Source organism: Danio aesculapii, chromosome 2 (genome assembly GCF_903798145.1).
Source record: "Danio aesculapii chromosome 2, fDanAes4.1, whole genome shotgun sequence".
In the NCBI taxonomy this organism is placed as follows: Eukaryota; Metazoa; Chordata; class Actinopteri; order Cypriniformes; family Danionidae; genus Danio; species Danio aesculapii.
In genome coordinates, this window is record NC_079436.1 from 24,200,274 (window position 1) to 24,219,529 (window position 19,256).

The 19,256-nt window shown below is 36.0% G+C and overlaps 1 protein-coding gene across 1 annotated transcript in view; it reads right to left on the reverse strand.

Moving 5' to 3' along the window:
* The window catches only part of kcnn1a (potassium intermediate/small conductance calcium-activated channel, subfamily N, member 1a), a 52,954-nt gene extending 33,935 nt beyond the window's left edge, over positions 1-19,019 (reverse strand). Inside the window, exons 1-2 of the mRNA XM_056475654.1 lie at positions 17,986-19,019; positions 2,678-3,127 (exon numbers count right to left, since the gene is read on the reverse strand). Coding sequence (XP_056331629.1) covers positions 2,678-3,127; positions 17,986-18,957 — 1,422 coding nt within the window. The 5' untranslated portion in view covers positions 18,958-19,019. The remainder of the gene's footprint in view (positions 1-2,677; positions 3,128-17,985) is intronic.
* Positions 19,020-19,256: the final 237 nt, after the last annotated feature.

A 19,256-nucleotide genomic window follows, 5' to 3' on the forward strand; every position in this document is an offset into this window, starting at 1 on the left:
GTGTTTTGAGTTAGTTATGAAGTTACAAACAGTCAAATAACACAGAAGTATTGGGACAACATGATGGTGATTTTAATCTTTACCATAAACTGCAGTTCATAGTTTAGATATAACCAGTGATGTTTATGGTAAAGATTAAAATCACCATCATATGCTCTTAATGTGACACTCAAACATGAAAGTTGTAGGCAGCAAATACATTATTCAACTAAAGGGTGGCGACAACCAGCCATCAAAAATATGCCATTGAATAATTCTTCAAAAATGATCCATCTAGCAATGAAACATGAAGTTTTGAGTGAATAGCGGAATCATTTATTGAAAAAGAGACTAGAAATAAATATGGTTAGAACAAAATATAATGTTAGATTTATACATCGTGTTATTAGCAGCAGTAGTATACATTCATTCCTTTTCTTTTCGGCTTAGTCCCTTTATTAATCCGGGGTTGCAACAGCGGAATGAACTGCGTATGGGGGAAACCGGAACACTTGGAGGAAACTCACGCGAATGCAGGGAGAACATGCAAACTCCACACAGAAACGCCAACTGACCCAGCCGAGGCCCAAACCAGCGACCTTGCTGTGAGGCGGCAGCACTACCTACTGCGCCACTGCATCGCCCACAACAGTAGTAGTAACAGTGATTTTTTCACATTACTGAATATTTTACAATTGATTTTTATTCAGCAGATTATTTCTTCATTTTATTTTATGAAATCAAACGTTTCTGCAGTGCTGTCTTTGTAATAAATGGAAAGCTCCATCACCTATTTTTGGCTGATCCGAAAAATGGTCAGATCTGTGACTAAAAAACCATCATTTGAACCGAACCATGGGATTTGTAATCCGTTACACCACTACTTAGTTTGTGTTAGTAAATGCATTAACTAATGAAACCTTATTGTAAAGTGTGACCAATGTGGGTAATAAAGCTACTCTCAGATTAGGTCCAGTAAATAATATCAACAGGAAATTTTGAGCAATGGATTAGTAAATGTTGAAAATAACATTAAATTTAATCAATGCTGTAGAGTTTTTTATTGTTGGTTCTTTTTTAAAGTCTATGGTGGTTCATTTTAATAATTGTTAACAACTGGAACCTTATTGTAAATAAATACCAACACTTTCTACATAAAAGTTGAAGCTAATCAGGAATTTTAAAATAACAATTTGTTTGTCCCTTTTTTTTCTTTGTTAATATTTAATCCTTATCCTTTTTTACCAAAGAAAATTTCTTATTTATTATATTTTATCAGAAAAGGTCAAACTGAGGATACTGCACACATATCAGTCCACATGACATGATTGCAAGTTATTAATAATTTCTTCCAAAAAAGTAAAGACTCTGTGTTTGCAATTAATTTGCTACGAATCCAAAAAAGGATTACACACACAGATAATATCAATTCCTTTAATTATTCCATGGACACATTTTTTAGACACACAGCAATTTTAATTAACTGAATATTTAAGCATTGACTTTTTACTTTTTAGGAGGAATTCATTTTCTACAGTGTTATAATAAAAATGTTTTTGACTTTTCCATTTGCAGTTTAGGATCATATGACATTTTCAATCCCAGAAATTTATTCAAACTTTTCAATCCCACTGTTTATTATATCGTCACCTTGGCATTATAAGGTTCTATCGGCGTTCTAAATGATTTTGAGATATTGAGCTGCAGAGTTTTGAATTCCATATAGTAAACAATATGCAGCTAACAGTTCTCTTTCATACATTAATATGACAGAGACCCTCAGTATACTCTAAATGTAAAATCTGCAGATAGAACTAAAAAGTAATTTTTCGCTTGGAATTATAAGGTTCTATCTGGCAGATCATTAATTGAAGCTTTACTTTTCAAGAAATACGATCACAAAAAATATAAAGTGGTGTTGTAACAATATTTTGATGTTTGAGAATGTTACATTTTTGCTTTCTGTAACATTTATGTAATGTTTTAGGATGAATTTTGCTTCCTGTTCAAATTAAGCAAACAAGGCTGTGCTAAATATTTTATCCAGCGCAGATTTTAATTTTATGTAATTAATATGGTCATATTTATTGAATTTTATGCTTTATATGAACTATTAAATTAGATTTTATTAATTATATGTCCCATGAATTAAATAAAGTATTTGCCCTTCAAGGCTTAATATCAAATTCAAAGACTTTAAAAGAAAACAGACAATGAGCAAATGAGTTTAATAAACACTGAAAATTGCTTCACTGACTATATATATATATATACACAAATAAAAATATTTCATATTTAATATATCAAATTTTTTAATAACTGTTTATTTTTCAACAGAGTAAAATTCAACATTTCATCTCAATGTCAAAAAATGCCTCTAAATCATCACATTTACACACATATTTTCATCGTTTTAGGTTTCTTCTCAATTTAATTTGTTGCAGCATTATTTAGTCAACTCTGATTTTGTGTTTCTTTCTGGTCTTTCCCACTGTCAACAGAGCAATATGGCAAAATCACAAAGTAAGGTGATCCTAATTGGTCCTCGTACGTGCATTTGAAATGCTGATTGGCTCACAGAAAGAATCTAATATGTGAATAACTCAATTTTGACAAAAATGTCAGATAGAACCTTATAATTCTAAGCTGACGATATACTATCATTTCCATATTCGTGTTAAAAACAGAGAGCACCTACCTTAGTGTAAACCCCCCAGGACAGTTCAGTCTCTGTTACCATCACGACGATCCCAAACATGCCGAATATCAGGGCATAGTCACTGAGCCGCTTGCGTTTCTCAAAAAGTGCCCTCCTGTGGCCCAATTTGTAGCCAATATCTTTATTCTTCTTCTGCGGTGCGTTGCCACTCTCTCGGACCAGGCTCTCATTGGACGCCTTGCTGGGGTCTTCGCCTCCGCCCTTGGAGACGACCACTTCCAGGCCGGAGCTGTGCAGGGTCTGGAGCGGCTGGGTCTCAGAGTCATGCTCCGCCAGGTTGCGTCGTGACGCTGCCAGGCTGCCCAGTGGTCTCACCACTCCTCCATTGTACTTGCAGCTGTTCATGGCTATCTGAGGGAGTGAGTGACTGCTCTCGGAGACGGAGGCCTTGGATCCAGCATGGCTCAGCTTTGTTCGCTCAGCATGTGCCTGTCAGCAAAAAAAGCAAACGCAGACAAATAAGTGTCAGCGGCATATACACGGAAAGCTGGCATTAGTCTGCTCTCTTGGCCCTGCTCCATGGGCAAAGTGTCCCGTGGCTCATTTCGTCAGAAGACCCACAGTAGCATCTCCAGACCACAGTGTATTGCAGTGAGCGAATAACACAGGATGAGTGAAAAGTAACTCTGAATTAAGTGAAGTTTAAATTTTAAGCTAATTTCGAGAGGAGCATGTGCTCATGATTGACCCAGCTGGTCCACATTAGCTAATCATGATCCTCCAATCAAAGGATCCCCACTCACTATACTGTATATATCCTCATTTCCTCTCTACAACTATCTTCGTCTGGAAGAAACCCCCCTCCTCCCCTTCTTCCACCTTTATCAAGAACGGGCAGCACGGTGGCCCAGTGACTAGCACGTTTGCCTCACAGCAAGAATACCAATGGCGTTGGGTCTTCACTGGGCCATCTGGTGTTCCTGTGCGGAGTTTGCATGTTCTCCGTGTGGACTTCCCCCGGGTTCCCTGGTTTCCTCCCACCATCCAAATGTGCTCTATATTATAGATAAAATAAGCCTAAATCTTTTTTCTAATGTCTTACTCTCAGGAAGGCCTCAGCAGCGGGGGAGTTTCAGATCGACCTGAGCTCAGTCTCCCCTCGCCCTGTGAAAGGAGGGAGCCCTGGGCTCGAGGATACCTTGAGCTCAGGGCTCTCTCCCGGGACAGCACGCCAAACAAGCTATGTATAAATCGTGAGCTAAGTGTGAACTCTTGAAATATTGTAGTAAATACATATTTCTAATACTGCCTTTTGTGGCCTCTGTATTGATTATTTGATTTGATTTAATTTATTTATTTCGAACAACAAAAAGAAGTCAAATCATACTCAAAGCAATTCTGTAAATAAGATACATTTTCTTCATGGTCGAAATGGAGCAGGATGAAGCGCAAGCTTATAATTTTCCTCACCCCATTAAAACATACATCATTCGTCTATTACTTCAAATTATTTCTTCTTTTACTTATGTCTTCTTTTTACCTGAGACATACATAAGCTTTACATTAGACATATTCAATCATTTTTGCATCTTTTACATATCATATGGTTAATTCACCCTTTGTATATTAACAATCGTAAATTAGATTTATATGTATTCCACCAAAATTTCAACACAATAACTCAAATATGGCAACATAAGCGTGTTGTATAATACATACACATTTTTAAACAATATTATGAAATCTTATTTATGATCGTCTAGTTTTCATCATGGCTCCAGTGATGCTACAAGTTCTATAGCTATTCAAGAGTTCACACTTAGCTGATAATCAATAAAGCGTATTTGGCATGCTGTCCCGGGAGAGAGCCCTGAGCTCGTAATATCCTCGAGCCCGGGGCTCCCTTCTGTTAGAAGGGCGAGAGGGGAGTCCGAGCTCAGGTAGGTCTTGAGAACTCCCCTGCTTGTCGCCGCGTGAGAAACTAGGGTTGTTTTCCGTGATAATTTGGTTTAATCTATTGCTATGGTATATGTTTTTGGACGGTGGGAGGAAACCGGGGGACCCGGGGGAAACCCACGCGAACACGGGGAGAACATGTAAACTCCGCACAGAAACACCAACCAGCCCGATAGGAGGTTGGACCAGCGGTGTTCTTGCTGTGAGGCAACAGTGCTAGCCACTGGGCCACCGTGTCGCCCTATCGGAAAAAAGGGGGAGGAAGTAGGGGTGGAAGGAGGGGGAAGCTTCAAGATGAAGATAACTGGAGTGAAAAACTCTGGTTATTTATAATGCTTCCGTAATCATCTAATGGGTCAGATTACGGAGCTAATGAGGAGCCAGCCGTGTTGATCATAAGCACGTGATCAACTCTCGAAATTAGTTTATAAATAAACCACACTTAAATTTTGCCTAATTAATTTTCATCCACTCAGTACATTTTAAACCATGTGCATATGTGAACTTTGCATGCATTATAGTAAGCCTAAGGTTTTGTTTTGTTTTTTCAACAAAATGGTATGCACAGTATTTGTTTATTCCTGCATTCTTTAATTGAATTTAACTGCTTTTTTGCCCACAAGATGGCAACAATGACCCAGGGTTGTACATTTTAACGAGAGTTGAAGACCTGCATAAATGGATGAGATCAAAATGCATTCAAGCAACAGCATTAATGGATATATACATGGATGATTGACTGTGGAAAGGAATCTCAAGTCAAGTCAAATCAAATCAAGCTGAGTTTAATTGTCATACCGCTACAGTGGAATGAAATGTCGAGTCTCGCAGGACCACAGTAATTCATAAATAAACAAATGTAAATATGAACACAACACTGGACATAAGAGCTATTTTAAACCTATACATAATTAACCTACTGCAGCGGTAATCTAACTATATTTACTACTACTGTATAGATAGACAGATAGACAGACTATACAAGTACTATACATAAGACAGAACAATATTGTGCAAGATATTATGCAAAAGAGGTATTTTAAGGTTGAAAAAAAACAAGTAGTGCAGGTAAACATTGTTTTCATTATTGAGTCCTTGTAAGATGGAGTTTAAGTAAAGTGTCTGGTGCAAATAGAGAGAAGAGTGTTTCAACAGGTGGTTTGTCAAGCCCACTCACAGAAATTAAATTTGTTTATGACTCCTATGAGTTTGAAGGACTGCATCCATACTTCTCTGCAGTGACTCAAATAACTTATCAATAAAGTCATCTGGAATGACAAAGAAAACGTTCTTGCAGGACTCCTAGAGTTCATCAAGAGTCTTTGGATTCATCTTCAATGGTCCTTCATCTTACCCCAGACATGCTCAATAATGTTCATATTTGGTGACTGGGCTGGCCAATCCTGGAGCACCTAGACCTTCTTTGCTTTTAGGAACTTTGATGTGCTGTCCTGCTGAAGAAATTGCCCTCTCCTGTTGTTTGTAATGTAATGAGCTGGTCAAATGTCTTGATACCTCAGGCTGTTGATGTTGCCATCCACTCTGCAGATCTCTCGCACACCCCCATACTGAATGTAACCCCAAACCATGATTTTTCCTTCACCAAACTTGACTGATTTCTATGAGAATCTTGGGTACATGCAGGTTCCAATAGGTCTTCTGCAGTTTTTCCGATGATTGGGATGCAGTTCAACAGATGATTCATCAGAAAAATCTACCTTTTGACACTTTTCCAAATGATCAACTAGAAGTACCAGATACGTATCAAACTAATTTTTATGAATTATTTATAAGCTAAGAAAATGCTTGTGCACTGAATGCCTGTGTACATCTACACATTAAATAGAGTATATTTTGGAAGGCTTTGGCAATGTGGACATAACCTTGCAAAAAAATATATATAAGTATGCCGATGCTGACATTCATATAAAAAGATGGCTTTGGCGCCATCAAGTTTGACTTAATGAAATTATATCAGGTTGGTCTCATCAGGTTTTTCTTTAAATCATTATTAATAATCTTATTATTTAAATTATAATAATAATTGGGCATGTTATGCTCAGGCAAAAAGTGATTTGGGACAGGTATATTTATAGACCTCTAGTTTGAATAATCTCTATATGAGCAAACTGTGAGATCCATTAAACAGTGTGCTACTCTGGCAATACTGAAACACAATAACAGAAAGTTTAGTCCTCTGATGAAATACAATGGCAGAAATTACCCACACACAACAGATGTGCGGCAATCGTGATGGTTCATGGCTAAATTTCCCAAAATGGAGAGACATAATGACGTTTCAGTGTTTGCCTGGAGTGAGCAGTGGGCTTTCTGAAAGTCGTGTTGCTGCTTTTTACTCGCACTCCTGGATCTGTGTCTCTTACAGGTGATGGAAAGCCAGTTCAAGATCATGACTTTTGTGCTGATGATTCATATATATATTTAAAGAATTTTGTTTATGTCACTCACAGTGTGCTCCCTACGTTATATTTATAGATTGGTCAGATTTTTTCATTATTATTAATGTTATTATTATTATTATTCTTTTATTATGTCGTTGGTCCTCTTTATAGTCTGGTAGTGTATGTGTGTGTCTGAAAGCATATGGGTGTCTCCCAGTGATGGGTTGCAGCTGGAAGGGCATCCACTGTGTAAAACATATGCTGGATATGGCAGTTCATTCCGCTGCGGTGACCCCAGATTAATAAAGGGTCTAAGCCGAAAAGAAAACGAATAATATAATATAATATAATATAATATAATATAATATAATATAATATAATATAATATAATATAATATAATATAATATAACTCTTTATTTTTGTTTCAAAAGGAATAAAATAAACATTTTAATGTTTTGCTAAGCAAAAAAAATCTTTTTACTGAGTAATTAACAGTGTGAAACTGTTAAGCCAAGAGTTTTCCCTCAGGTTTATGTGCTTAAACTTCCTTTACTATAATGACAAAATTAGTTTTTTTATTTAATTTTAATATTTCAAATTTGTCCACTTGGAATGATCAAGGTTATTGCAAATAATTAGAATAAATAACAGCAAATTATGCATACATGGGACATATATGTTTCTAGCATATGTGGACAAATATGTTTCTGACATATATGCAACATATTTGTGTTATTATGCATGAAGGGTACATACATGTTTTTGGCATATATGTGGACATATATGTTATGTGACATACATGTTTCTGACATTTATGGGACAAATATGTGTTTTACATATAAGGACATATATGTTTCTGGCATATATGGGGCATATATGTATACATATATGTATTATATATGTATATATATACATGTATATATATTTAAATTATTTAAATTATTTTTCCTTTTTTAAATATTTCCCAAATTATGTTTAACAGAGCAAGGAAATTTTCACAGTATGTCTGATAATATTTTTACTTCTGGAGAAAGTCTTATTTGATTTATTTTGGCTAGAATAAAAGTAGTTTTTAATTTTTTAAAATCCATTTTAAGGTCAAAATTATTAGCCCCTTTAAGCAATTTTTTTTTCGATAGTCTATAGAACAAACCATCATTATACAATAACTTGCCTGCTTAGTTAACCTTATTAACCTAGTTATGCCTTTAAAGGTCACTTTAAGCTGTATAGAAGTGTCTTGAAAAATATCTAGTCAAATATTATTTACTGTCAGCATGGCAAAGACAAAATAAATCAGTTATTAGAAATGAGTTATTAAAACTATTATGTTCAGAAATATGTTGAAAATAATCTTCTCTCCGTTAAAAATAAAAAGGGGTGCTAATAATTCAGGGGGGCTAATAATTCTGACTTCAACTGTATATGGACATATTTGTTTTTGGCAAACCTCTTTACTCTCTTTACTTACAGATCGCCCCCTATTACTATTAAAGGCTGGCTTTATTCACACACTGTTGGCTCACAACTGTGTTTAAACCCCTTACAGAAGTGATTTTAGCATAATAGGTCCTCTTTAAGGTTTACATTGTAAATCAAATTAGATCCACTTTTTTGGTAAACAAAGCAAATTTTTCATATAACACATCTACTAAAACACAGAAAATATTACTTTACAAACTGTATTTTAAATCAATCATATAAACATTTGCATATTAGTTGATAAAACGATATAAAAACTGAATAAATATATTTATATAACAATAATTTATTGCATTGTTCTGAAACTGCACTCTGCCATGCTGAACAAAAGATGATCAAATTATGACAAACGTGTGTTCACACCATAAGTCACACATCATATTTGCATTCGGTGATCACATCCCAATCATTTTCCACAGTTTTTAACATTCATTTTCTGTAGGTTTCAGTTCTCACAACTCAATCCATACTAATAATAACATAACATTATACTGATCATATAAATGTAGATTACAACCAATTAGAATCTGAAAGAACGTTACATTTGATCCAAACATCACACACACATTTTTACCATAAAACTCAATACTACTGTTACATATCCTATCACTTCTTTTCTGGTTATTCTGAACTTAATACAACATCATATTCCAAACAGCCCATCAGCTAATGCAAGTTTGAGTGTGTCAAATATTTTAATGTCAGGACTATTAATAGCAGGCTCTAAACACAGAAGAGGCCACTTTGAAACTGATGGTATTAAAATCACTGCAAGCGCTCCAGCGTTAGTGACAGGAGAATATGCCAACACATTCATCTACCTTTGTGTGAAAGCTATAATGCACAAAAAAAAACACATCACAGTACTAGACATGTCTTCAAAAAGGAAACATTTTGTACCGGAGGACTATAGGAGAGGGTACTCGGAGTGCATTATACAAATTCACACCATTTTCGAAGCTTATGTGTGTTATGCAACCTTTCAGTGTTTCCTTCTAAAGCAACTGACCTGACGGGTCAAAACTATTGAGGAAAACAAAAATAAAAACACGCACAATGAAATGAAAATATATATCAAAATCCCAGTGTGTGGACTCTTGTGGAAAACAAATCTTGAGATATTTTATATTTAGACTATATGTAAGTATGCATGTTTTTGTAATGATAATACTTGGTCTATGAAACCTGTAGGCCAATTTGTGAAGGACTTATACACATGATGTGGTAACCTTAGCTGAAACAAGTATAACGGCTAATGTTAATGCTGTAGTACACAGGAAAAAAGAACAGAGACTGTTTTTGTTTTTGATTGGATGTCGATAGAGGAAATGTTTGAGAGAAAATAGCTTATAATTTGAAAAATCAACTGAGTGCGTCATATTACTTTTGCTGGAAACTATATAGAATTAACTATGAAAAAAATGTATGTGTGCATTTATGGTATTACCATGCAGTAATATTTAATACCAGGAGTTGTTAAGTATTTTGTGATATTTTATACTGTCTAAAGGAAGAATTAAACGTATGTGTTTTGTTCTTATTATAGTAATAAAAGACAACAATATATTGCTAATATTAAAATACTACAGATCATCATAATTTAAAGCACAAAATTGCATAGTTCTGATAATGAGTGCTTAATAGTGTTATTAAATTATTATTGTTTAACAATTTCTGTTTAACGGAGGGGAGATTTTTTTCAACACATTTCTAAACATAATAGTTTTAATAACTCATTTCTAATAACTGATTTCTTTTATCTTTGTCATGATGACAGTAAATAATATTTGACTAGATATTTTTCAAGACACTTCTATACAGCTTAAAGTGACATCTACATGCTTAACTAGGTTAATTGGGGTAACTAGGCAGGTTAGGGTAATTAGGCAAGTTATTGTATAACGATGGTTTGTTCTGTAGACAATTGAAAAGAAAAAAGCTTAAAGGGGCTAATAATTTTAGCCTTAAAATGGTTTTTAAAAAATTTAAAACTGCTTTTATTCTAGCCAAAATAAAGCAAATAAGACTTTCTCCAGAAGAAAGAATATTATCAGACATACTGTGAAAATTTCCTTACTCTGTTAAACATCATTTGGGAAATATTTAAAAAAGAAAAAAAATCAAAGGGTGGCTGATGATTCTGTCTTCAACTGTATATACTGCTCAAAAAATAAAGGGAACACTTAAACAACAGAGTGTAACTGCAACTGTTCTCTTTAGACAGCTCTGTAAAGGTTTAAAGCTGTAATTCACAACCTCCATATACCCTTTTAACTTCAGATTTATAGTATTTATCAAAACATTTCCTTATATTTCTATTTGCATAATTATGTCTGATAAACTACTTTATGATGGCAGCTGAGGTGAAATATTTTCTCATCTTTTTTACTTCAATCAACACCCCGTGTAACACATTTCCTGATATCACACTGGCATTTAGAGCATCGGGTATCAGCGGTGAATGAAAAGCAATAATTCCATTTTCTGCAGGCTCATTCATATGGTTTTTGCAGTAGCCCGTGGGGGTCGGCTGAGATGAAGCGACATGATGCTGGACATTATTATATCGCACAAAGAAACAAAAATGTGGAGAATGTGCCCACTGCCCAAAGACATTGAATGCCTCTATGATTATTTTCTGTACGATGGGCTGTTGTGGATGAACGTCCCCCATAAAACCTTTACAGCAAACTGATCCCATTTAAATGGACCTTTTAGACTGAGCAGAAATGAGCTGGCTGGGAGGAGGACATAAAGGCTTTTATAGAAGAAGTTGTTAAAGGGTTAAAGATAGCCCTTTCCACTTCCTCTTTCTTATACACGTCTTTCTAAAGCAGACTCTCTGGATTTCACTACAAATGAATTAGGCCTGAGGTCAGGATTGCTTTTCATTTTCCCCTCACTTTTCCAGACTCAGATTTTCTGACATCTGATCATTTATCTCACTATATTCTAATTATGTGCTGTGTTGCCAAATATACTGTTAAAAATAAAGGTTCTCCTTGGCATTGAAGATACTATGAAGGCAAGGCAAGTTTATTTATATAGCACATTTCATACACAATGGTAATTCAAAGTGCTTGATCTAACATCTATTGAACATTCTCATAAAGAATCTTCTCTTTATATTGGAAAAAATGTCTTTAGGTTTTTAAAATGTACTTCAGAGTAAAAAACGGCTCTTTCAAGAAATGATCAGTGAAAGATTCTTTGTGAACTAAAAACAGTGTTATTGGAGGAAGGTACAACTACATTAAGACCAATTGTAATATGATAATTATGAAAATAAGAGATTTTGCTTTCAAGGACCGCATACGTTTTAAATATTATCAATCATAATGGTCCATTTGTTACATTTAGATTTGATTCAGCTTTCTGTTGCATTTTTTCAGCCTGATCTCACGATAATAACTATTTCATGTTTTGTCAGTTTAGTGGCTAATTCTTGCGATTTTAAAAAGGAGGCGTGGCACCCAACCCTCAGTCCAACCATCATTGGGGATAAGCAAATCAGACAAAATTGTATGAATGAGATCATACAAATTCATTTGATTTAGCCACTTAATCAAAAAGTTCAGAATTGTTGTGAGATAGTGTTGGGTTTCATAGGCTCTAACAATATTTGGCTGACATACTATTTTGAGGTAACTATGTGGGTTCAAAAAATCTAAATATTGAGAAAATCACAATCATCAGTCCAAATTAAGTTCTTAAAATGCATTTTTAATTAAGTTTTGCAATGTTTAAAAAGTGTCTTCTTGGAACATAATCTTTACCTTATATTTTAATAATTTATGGCATTTAAAAAATCTTTGTTGGTCGTTCATTTAAACTTAAGGCAGCAACTTAAGTTTCGTGGTCCAGGGTCACATATAAAAAACATTAAAATAATTGTCAATAATTATATTTATTTAGAAAACATAATCTTATAACTATTGGCAGAATATTGTATCTATAATAATAATGTTAATAATGTACCATACATTTATTGATTAAATAATTTATAATCAAGAATTCACTATATTCAAGCTATTCACCCCTTAAAATTATTCTACATTACTTTCAACATTATATAAAACAACAGTACAGTCATCTGTAAATATTTTCATTTTCTATTAGGGCTGGGGGATTAAATCGGTATCGATATTTATTGACCAAACACCACTGTCAATATTGATAAAAAAGGTTTGGTATGAAGTTTTGGTATGAAGGCTATAGTTTTATTAAAACGAGGCTTCTGAGTGCGCGCCTTGAAAGGAATGCCAATAAGCTTAGGGTGTAAGTTTACCATTTCCAATGAAGGCTCGCGACTTGCACATTTTCCAGATACACCTAGTTAAAAAACATCTACACTTTTCTGAATGCCGCAAGCGCACCGCGATTCATGTCAGTAGAACTAACCAATCTGCTTCACACTTTGTACACTGTAAAAAATGCAGGGTTTCACACAATTAATTCATGTTGTCCCAACACAAATCGATTAAGTTAACTTAACACTTTTAACAAATTTCTGTGGATTGAACATAAAAAAATTAGTTGTCCCAATGAAATCTCAAGAATTGTGTTGTTTCAGCTCATTTTAAATAAGTAGTTTGAACAAGCTAAAAAAATATTCTTTTTCAGTGTATGGAATATACATATTTCGGTGGAAATGCCAGACTAATTACCTCAGACAAATACAGACCACACAAACAATGCAGAGCTTTGTACTTTTCTCCATAAACTTGCATCGGAGCTGCAACAATGGTTTGTCCGTTTGTCATCCAACGGTTGATGGTAGCCATAGAAAATGGTGAAAGAAAGCATGCACTCACGCTTCACTTCAGGTTAGAATACCAACACATGCGTAAATGAGTGCCGTACAGCAGGAGTGAGGAGATTGTAAATAAAAAAGGATGTAGGGATGGCGCCAGAGTGGCTTTTTGGTTTCTTTTCTTTTGCATCCCAGCCACTAGCACCCCATCTGAAAGAGTTTTTAGCATAGGGGGTAATGTAGTCATTCAGCTTCACAATTTGTAATGCTGCAGTGTGTATTTGAATAATGACGGCTGGTTCCATTACTTGAAAGCTCAGATTTGATTATCATAATTTGTTTTGTCTACAGAGTTTGAGGTTTACTTCATCATAATTATTGACACCTTACAGATGTTGATCTACCTTTACTATTGCACACACTTTGTAACATTTTATTTAAGTTTAAGAGTCTTTTAAAAGGGTCTCTTTAACACTTATGTTTATTTCATTATAAAGAGATCAGATATTTTGTTGAAATATTTTTGGTTTTGACTATTAAAACTATTTGCCTTAGTAATGTTGGTCAATTAAAATAAAGTGGTTAAATAACAAAAAATCCTAATACTCCTAAATGGATTGTTAAAAAATATTCAATAATTATTGATATCGAATGATATGAAACATGATGTCGGGATTTTTTTTTCGCAATATCGTCAAACCGCTCTTTAATAAGTCCCAATCATAAAGAAGTCGCTATAAAGAATTTATTAATCAAAATTCTAAATACCTCTCTTTTTGACATAAACCAAGTTACACATAATGCGGAGACTAGCAGATGAAAATAATCCATGGCAGTAATACAGGTGAAACGATTGGTGCCTGATAACATCAAACCCTGCCCATTGACGTCAGTTTGATAACAGTAACACTGTGTTAACACTGAGATAGGACACTAAATTTCAGATCATTTTCTTTCAGTCTTTAATTTTTCATCCCATAATCTGTTAATTAGTTGTATAAGAGATGCTTATCGAATATTTCGCATGACATTACTTAAACGCCTGAGCAAGGATCACTGAGAAAGCAAAGCCAACGTACTCTAACTCTAAACACTCAAAGGAAGGAAGAATAAAAAGGTATTTACAAATCAATCGCAGTAGTATATGTGAAGCCTTTCAGAGCACAATGTCTATGCTTGTGGACCCGTGGGTTACACAGGCCACAATAGCAAAGTCCTATTAGGTTTCAGCTTGTGTCACAGGATATTGTAACTATATACTTGATCGGTCTCTCTCAGCCAAAATATTTAGTTTAAGCTATTAGCCAGAACAGAGTGGTTGAACAAAATCCTACAAATGCACTAGTAGGGATAACAACCTAGGAGTAAATTATTTGTAATATGTATATGAAAAAAACCACAGCCAGTGCAGTCAAAATATAATTTATGAGAAAAATAACATCTTAATACGAACTTAACTCGATGAGCACAAAAATGTTATCAAATTCAGACTTTAAAAACTGAACTACCCCATATCCTGTCACTTTATTATTGGGAAAACTGCCAGTGTGTCTGCAGAGTACAGCTGGACCGGTCTTAAATGAAGCACTCGTGATCTGAGGATCAAAGCTTCATTTAATGACACAATTAAATGAAATGGAGCATAAATAAACAGATGTGTGGGACAGATATTGAAGGTTATTCGCTGCAGTTATTGGGATGAAAACTAATGGATTTATGTAATCCAAAAGTCCTTTTGTTTGCGTTACTGGAGCAACGTGTCTCCCGTTAACAAAGCTTGTACACAATAGTGCAGTATTCAGAAGTGCTAAAGGTCTCTGACTCCACCCTGCCCAACACTATATTTTGCCCAACTGATAAGACTCTCTGTCTAAATGAATTTCCTTTGACTGTATACTCTCATTAGTATCCTTCCTTTCAACTGTCTAGCATCAGATATCATGTGTTTTTTTTTTTTACTTTGAAAAGGTCAGTTTATTTTTCTTCCTTTGTTAGCGTTCTTCCTGCTGCACTGGTGCTGTTCTTGGGTTAAATCCAACTCTTGAAACTGCTAAAAAAACATTGTTTGTGAAAAACAACATTTTTGTTGCTTAGAAAACCCAGCTACACATTTTATGTGAAAATTAGTTCACACCAAACGGACATTTCTGTCTTTATTTGCTCATCTCTGTGTGGTGCAAAAAATAAAAATTGGAAATTTGTTCATTTTCAGTACACAAATGATGGTGTTTTACTTAAATCTAAGATTTTTTTTTAAGATTGACCAAAAGCATTTACAATTTATTAAGTCATACTGTAAATACAACTCAAAGCTTCCCAGCAAACAATTTTGTGTTTACAGACGTCTAGTAGACATCTAAACGTAGACAGCTTGGCTAAAACAAGGCTGATCTTGGGCTAGCAGTGAAAATCCAATAGACATCTAAGAATATCCCAAAACTGGACCAGTCGTCAAATAGACATATTAGACAGACTTTATATGTGTAGTCAATCATTTCTGTCTATTTGATGACTAGTCTACTTTTGGCCTATTCTTAGACGTCTATTAGATTTTCACTGACAGCCCAAATTTAGCCTTGTTTTAGCCAAGACGACTATGTTTAGAGGTCTATTTGACATCTATTTGACATCTTTTAAAAACAAAAAATGCTTGCTGGGTTGGTACATATTCCCTTATGTTTTGATTCTGTTTTGATGTCACTGCTGGAAAAGCCTGTCTTGTATATTGAATTGCACTACTAAGAAAGATTCATGTTTTTATTTTTATTTTTTTGGGAATGAGTAAAGAGGATATTGGGCCTATCATATCTTCAGGTCAAGCTGGCAGGCATATTATTAGTTGTGGCTTGTAAACATCAGCCAATTTATTTAAATTTTAATGATTAATTATTATGTTTTAATTGAATTCCAACTGTATCAACACATTTTGGATCTTAAACAAAATAAAGACTTCACTACTTATAAAATAAGTTTAGTCTAATTATGTTTAGTTCAGTTAGCTAATGTTTATTAAGCAGCAGGTGATCTTTTATTCACTGTTAAAATGCAGAGTTCCACACAATTTATTCATTTTGTCCCAACACAAATCGATTAAGTTAACGCCATACATTTAATTGAATTAGACTTAAAACAATTAAGTTGTCTCAAAAAATATGAAGGATTGTGTTGTTTCAGGTCATTTTAAACAAGCAGCAAAATACGTTTTGAGCGTTAGTGAATTTAAACAAATAAGTTGATTTACAGTGATACTTATGTTCGCTAATCAATGTTTATACAAGAATAAAAACAAATGAAAATGGTCACTACATAAAGACATGGGGCCTCTTCAGGGAAAAAAAATATGATTACTATTTTTTATCTCTTTATAAAAATAATAAAGCATCTGTGTTTTTGGTGAATAGGCTTTGAACAGAGTTTGAACTTTGACTAATCTAAATTTGTGTTCAGAAGATTAACTAAAGTCTTTTAGACAAACAAGTACAGGATGACAGTTTTTTTATTTTGGGGTGAACTAACCCTTTTAACTATCATTATTAACAACAGTGTACAAAAATTGAATTTAAACAAATGTTTCCTACATAGAAAAGCTGATCATTTGCATTAGAGAGACCTGTGGCATGGTTTGTTTTACTAAAAGAACATTATACTTCTCAATGAGGGACAATGATAAAGCAAAGTAGCACTACAGGAAATGGATGTGTGCTGATTTTGATCTAATCCACTTTTTAATCACCACGTTATTTGTCTATCTGTGATCATGTAAAAGGCCCTTACTCTATGAGCCTTGGCTGCTACCTCACAAGATGATAAGCCACTGTGATCGACCTTATAAAAGGTATTTCAGGACCTGGGAGATCATGAAGGAGAATAGAGACATGAATGGATCTTCAGAGAGTGGCATCAGATAACAGGGTCAGAAAAATAAATGGAGCCCTGGGAGCTGTTCGAGTCTTTTGAATGATCTGCAGATGAAGGCACTGGCGCGACAAATAATGAGGGCATCGTTTGGGCACGCTGTAAAAGTGGCACAAATTCACACAGAGTTTTCGGCAGCAGTTTCACTTTGTTTTAATTTTGTGCATAGAAAAAAAGAATCAAGTGGTTTTGTTGAACAAAGGCGAAAATCGGCAACTGGATATGATAACCTAACTGAATTTTGAGTGAAACTGGATCTCATTTCAGAATATGGTCTGTACTGTTAGAGGAGAGTGAAATTTTATATCAAATCCATCGCAATTTAATCAAAAACATTTGAGCTTTTCTCTATAATTTCAGCAATGGGTTAGTGATTGCCTTTGCATGACTGTAAGCATTAGTATTTCAAGAAATTAATAAGGAAATTTTCATTTCAAATACAAGTAAGACTTTCCTAAAGTTACATTTTAATTCTCATAATTGTATGTCATTTAGATCACTGCAATAAGACCCTTCTCAAGAAGAGAACTATTTAGTTCGCATTTGCACCATGTTGTCAGATTTAACAAGCGTATGTGTGTGCGCGAGAGAGATATGTGAAAGGCAAAGATGTTTTTTATATCCGTATGAGTGTATGCATGAGATGCAGTGTGCTTGATGTCATCATGCTGAATACACGTCTTAGCAAATCAAATGAGTTATACATCACGATTATTCATTTAAGCGCAGAAAAAAAGATCAACAACAACAACGAAAGCAAACGGGTCGCCTTTTACGCAGCGCATTCTATACATTTGAGTGACATTTGAAAGCTGTGCTGCTGTCCATACATAAATACCTTGTGTTTGCCAGCCCGATTTTTCTTCTCCTCCTTGTCGTGGGGCTCTGGCCACAGTTGACTGCTGGAGCCGTACGGGGGGCTGCTGGCTTCACTACTAGACACGGACGAGTTTCTCTCCAGCGCGCGCTCGCATCGATACGGCTGACAGAGCGCGATTTTCCCCTCCTGGTACCTGCTGTCTCGGTCACTGTGCTGCTGCTGGAGGCTGTGCTCCTGCGCGCGAGCCTGCTGATGCTGATGCTGCAACAGCGGCGCCTGCTTGTTTCTGCACACTTGCTCCGATCCGCCGATGCAGTAGTTGATCGGCAAGCTGCTGCCCAACAGTAACTGAGCCTGAGGCTCAATTAATTGCCTCTCCTTCTCGGCTTCCTCGCGCGCATTTATGTGTCCTTGACCAGAGTTTGGCAAGAGTGGCTCAAAGGAGGGGTCCCTTTGTTGATTATAACAAGGTTGCTGCAGCAACTGGTACTGGTCTCGACGCCCCCCCTCCCCGACGCGACGCTGTACGATGTCTTGTTTGTAATTAGCACTCTTTTGGCGCGTATCCCGCGTATTAGAAATGTGCGAAGGCAGAGGCGGCGGCAGCAGTTCAGATGGGGAGGGCTGCGGGGAAACGGAAGATCTCTGCTGAGGCGAATGGCTCCCCTCTGAATGACACTGATAGCCAGCTGAGGCCCCTGGAAACGGTTGCGGCAGGTTGTTGTAAGGCTGACGGTCGGTGCGCGCTCCCTGCGCGAGGCTGCAGTGGCCGGTCAAAGGCAGGCACTCGTCGTTCCTGGTGCCGCGGTCCGGACAGGACTGTGCATGTCGGTTGTTATGTGAGGAGGTGGATCGCTCCTTTATCGATGGCGGTGGGGGCGGCAGACTAAAGAGCGGGGCGACTGGACGAGATGCTTCTTTTGGACTGTCACGAGCGTCCGCGTCGTTGCTGTGCTGCTGGTGGACAGCTCCCGCGTGCCGATGCCGCATCCCCTCAATATCCGCGTCTTGTTGTGGTTGCTCCTTTGCCTTGTAAAGCACCGACACCCATTCATTGCGATGTGCCCCAAAAGAACCGAGCTGCCTCGTCTCATTGGTGGACTCGAGCGAGACCTGCCTCGTTACGTCATCGCCGAGATGAACGCCGCCCTCGTGTGAAAACCGCTTTATGTTTACAGTGGATAAGATTAAACCTGAGATGCGAACTGGGTATTAGCAAGGTCATGCGCGCGTCGAAAGCTCAATGTCTTGGCAGGATTGACATTTTCAAGCTTGTGCCATTGCAGGTC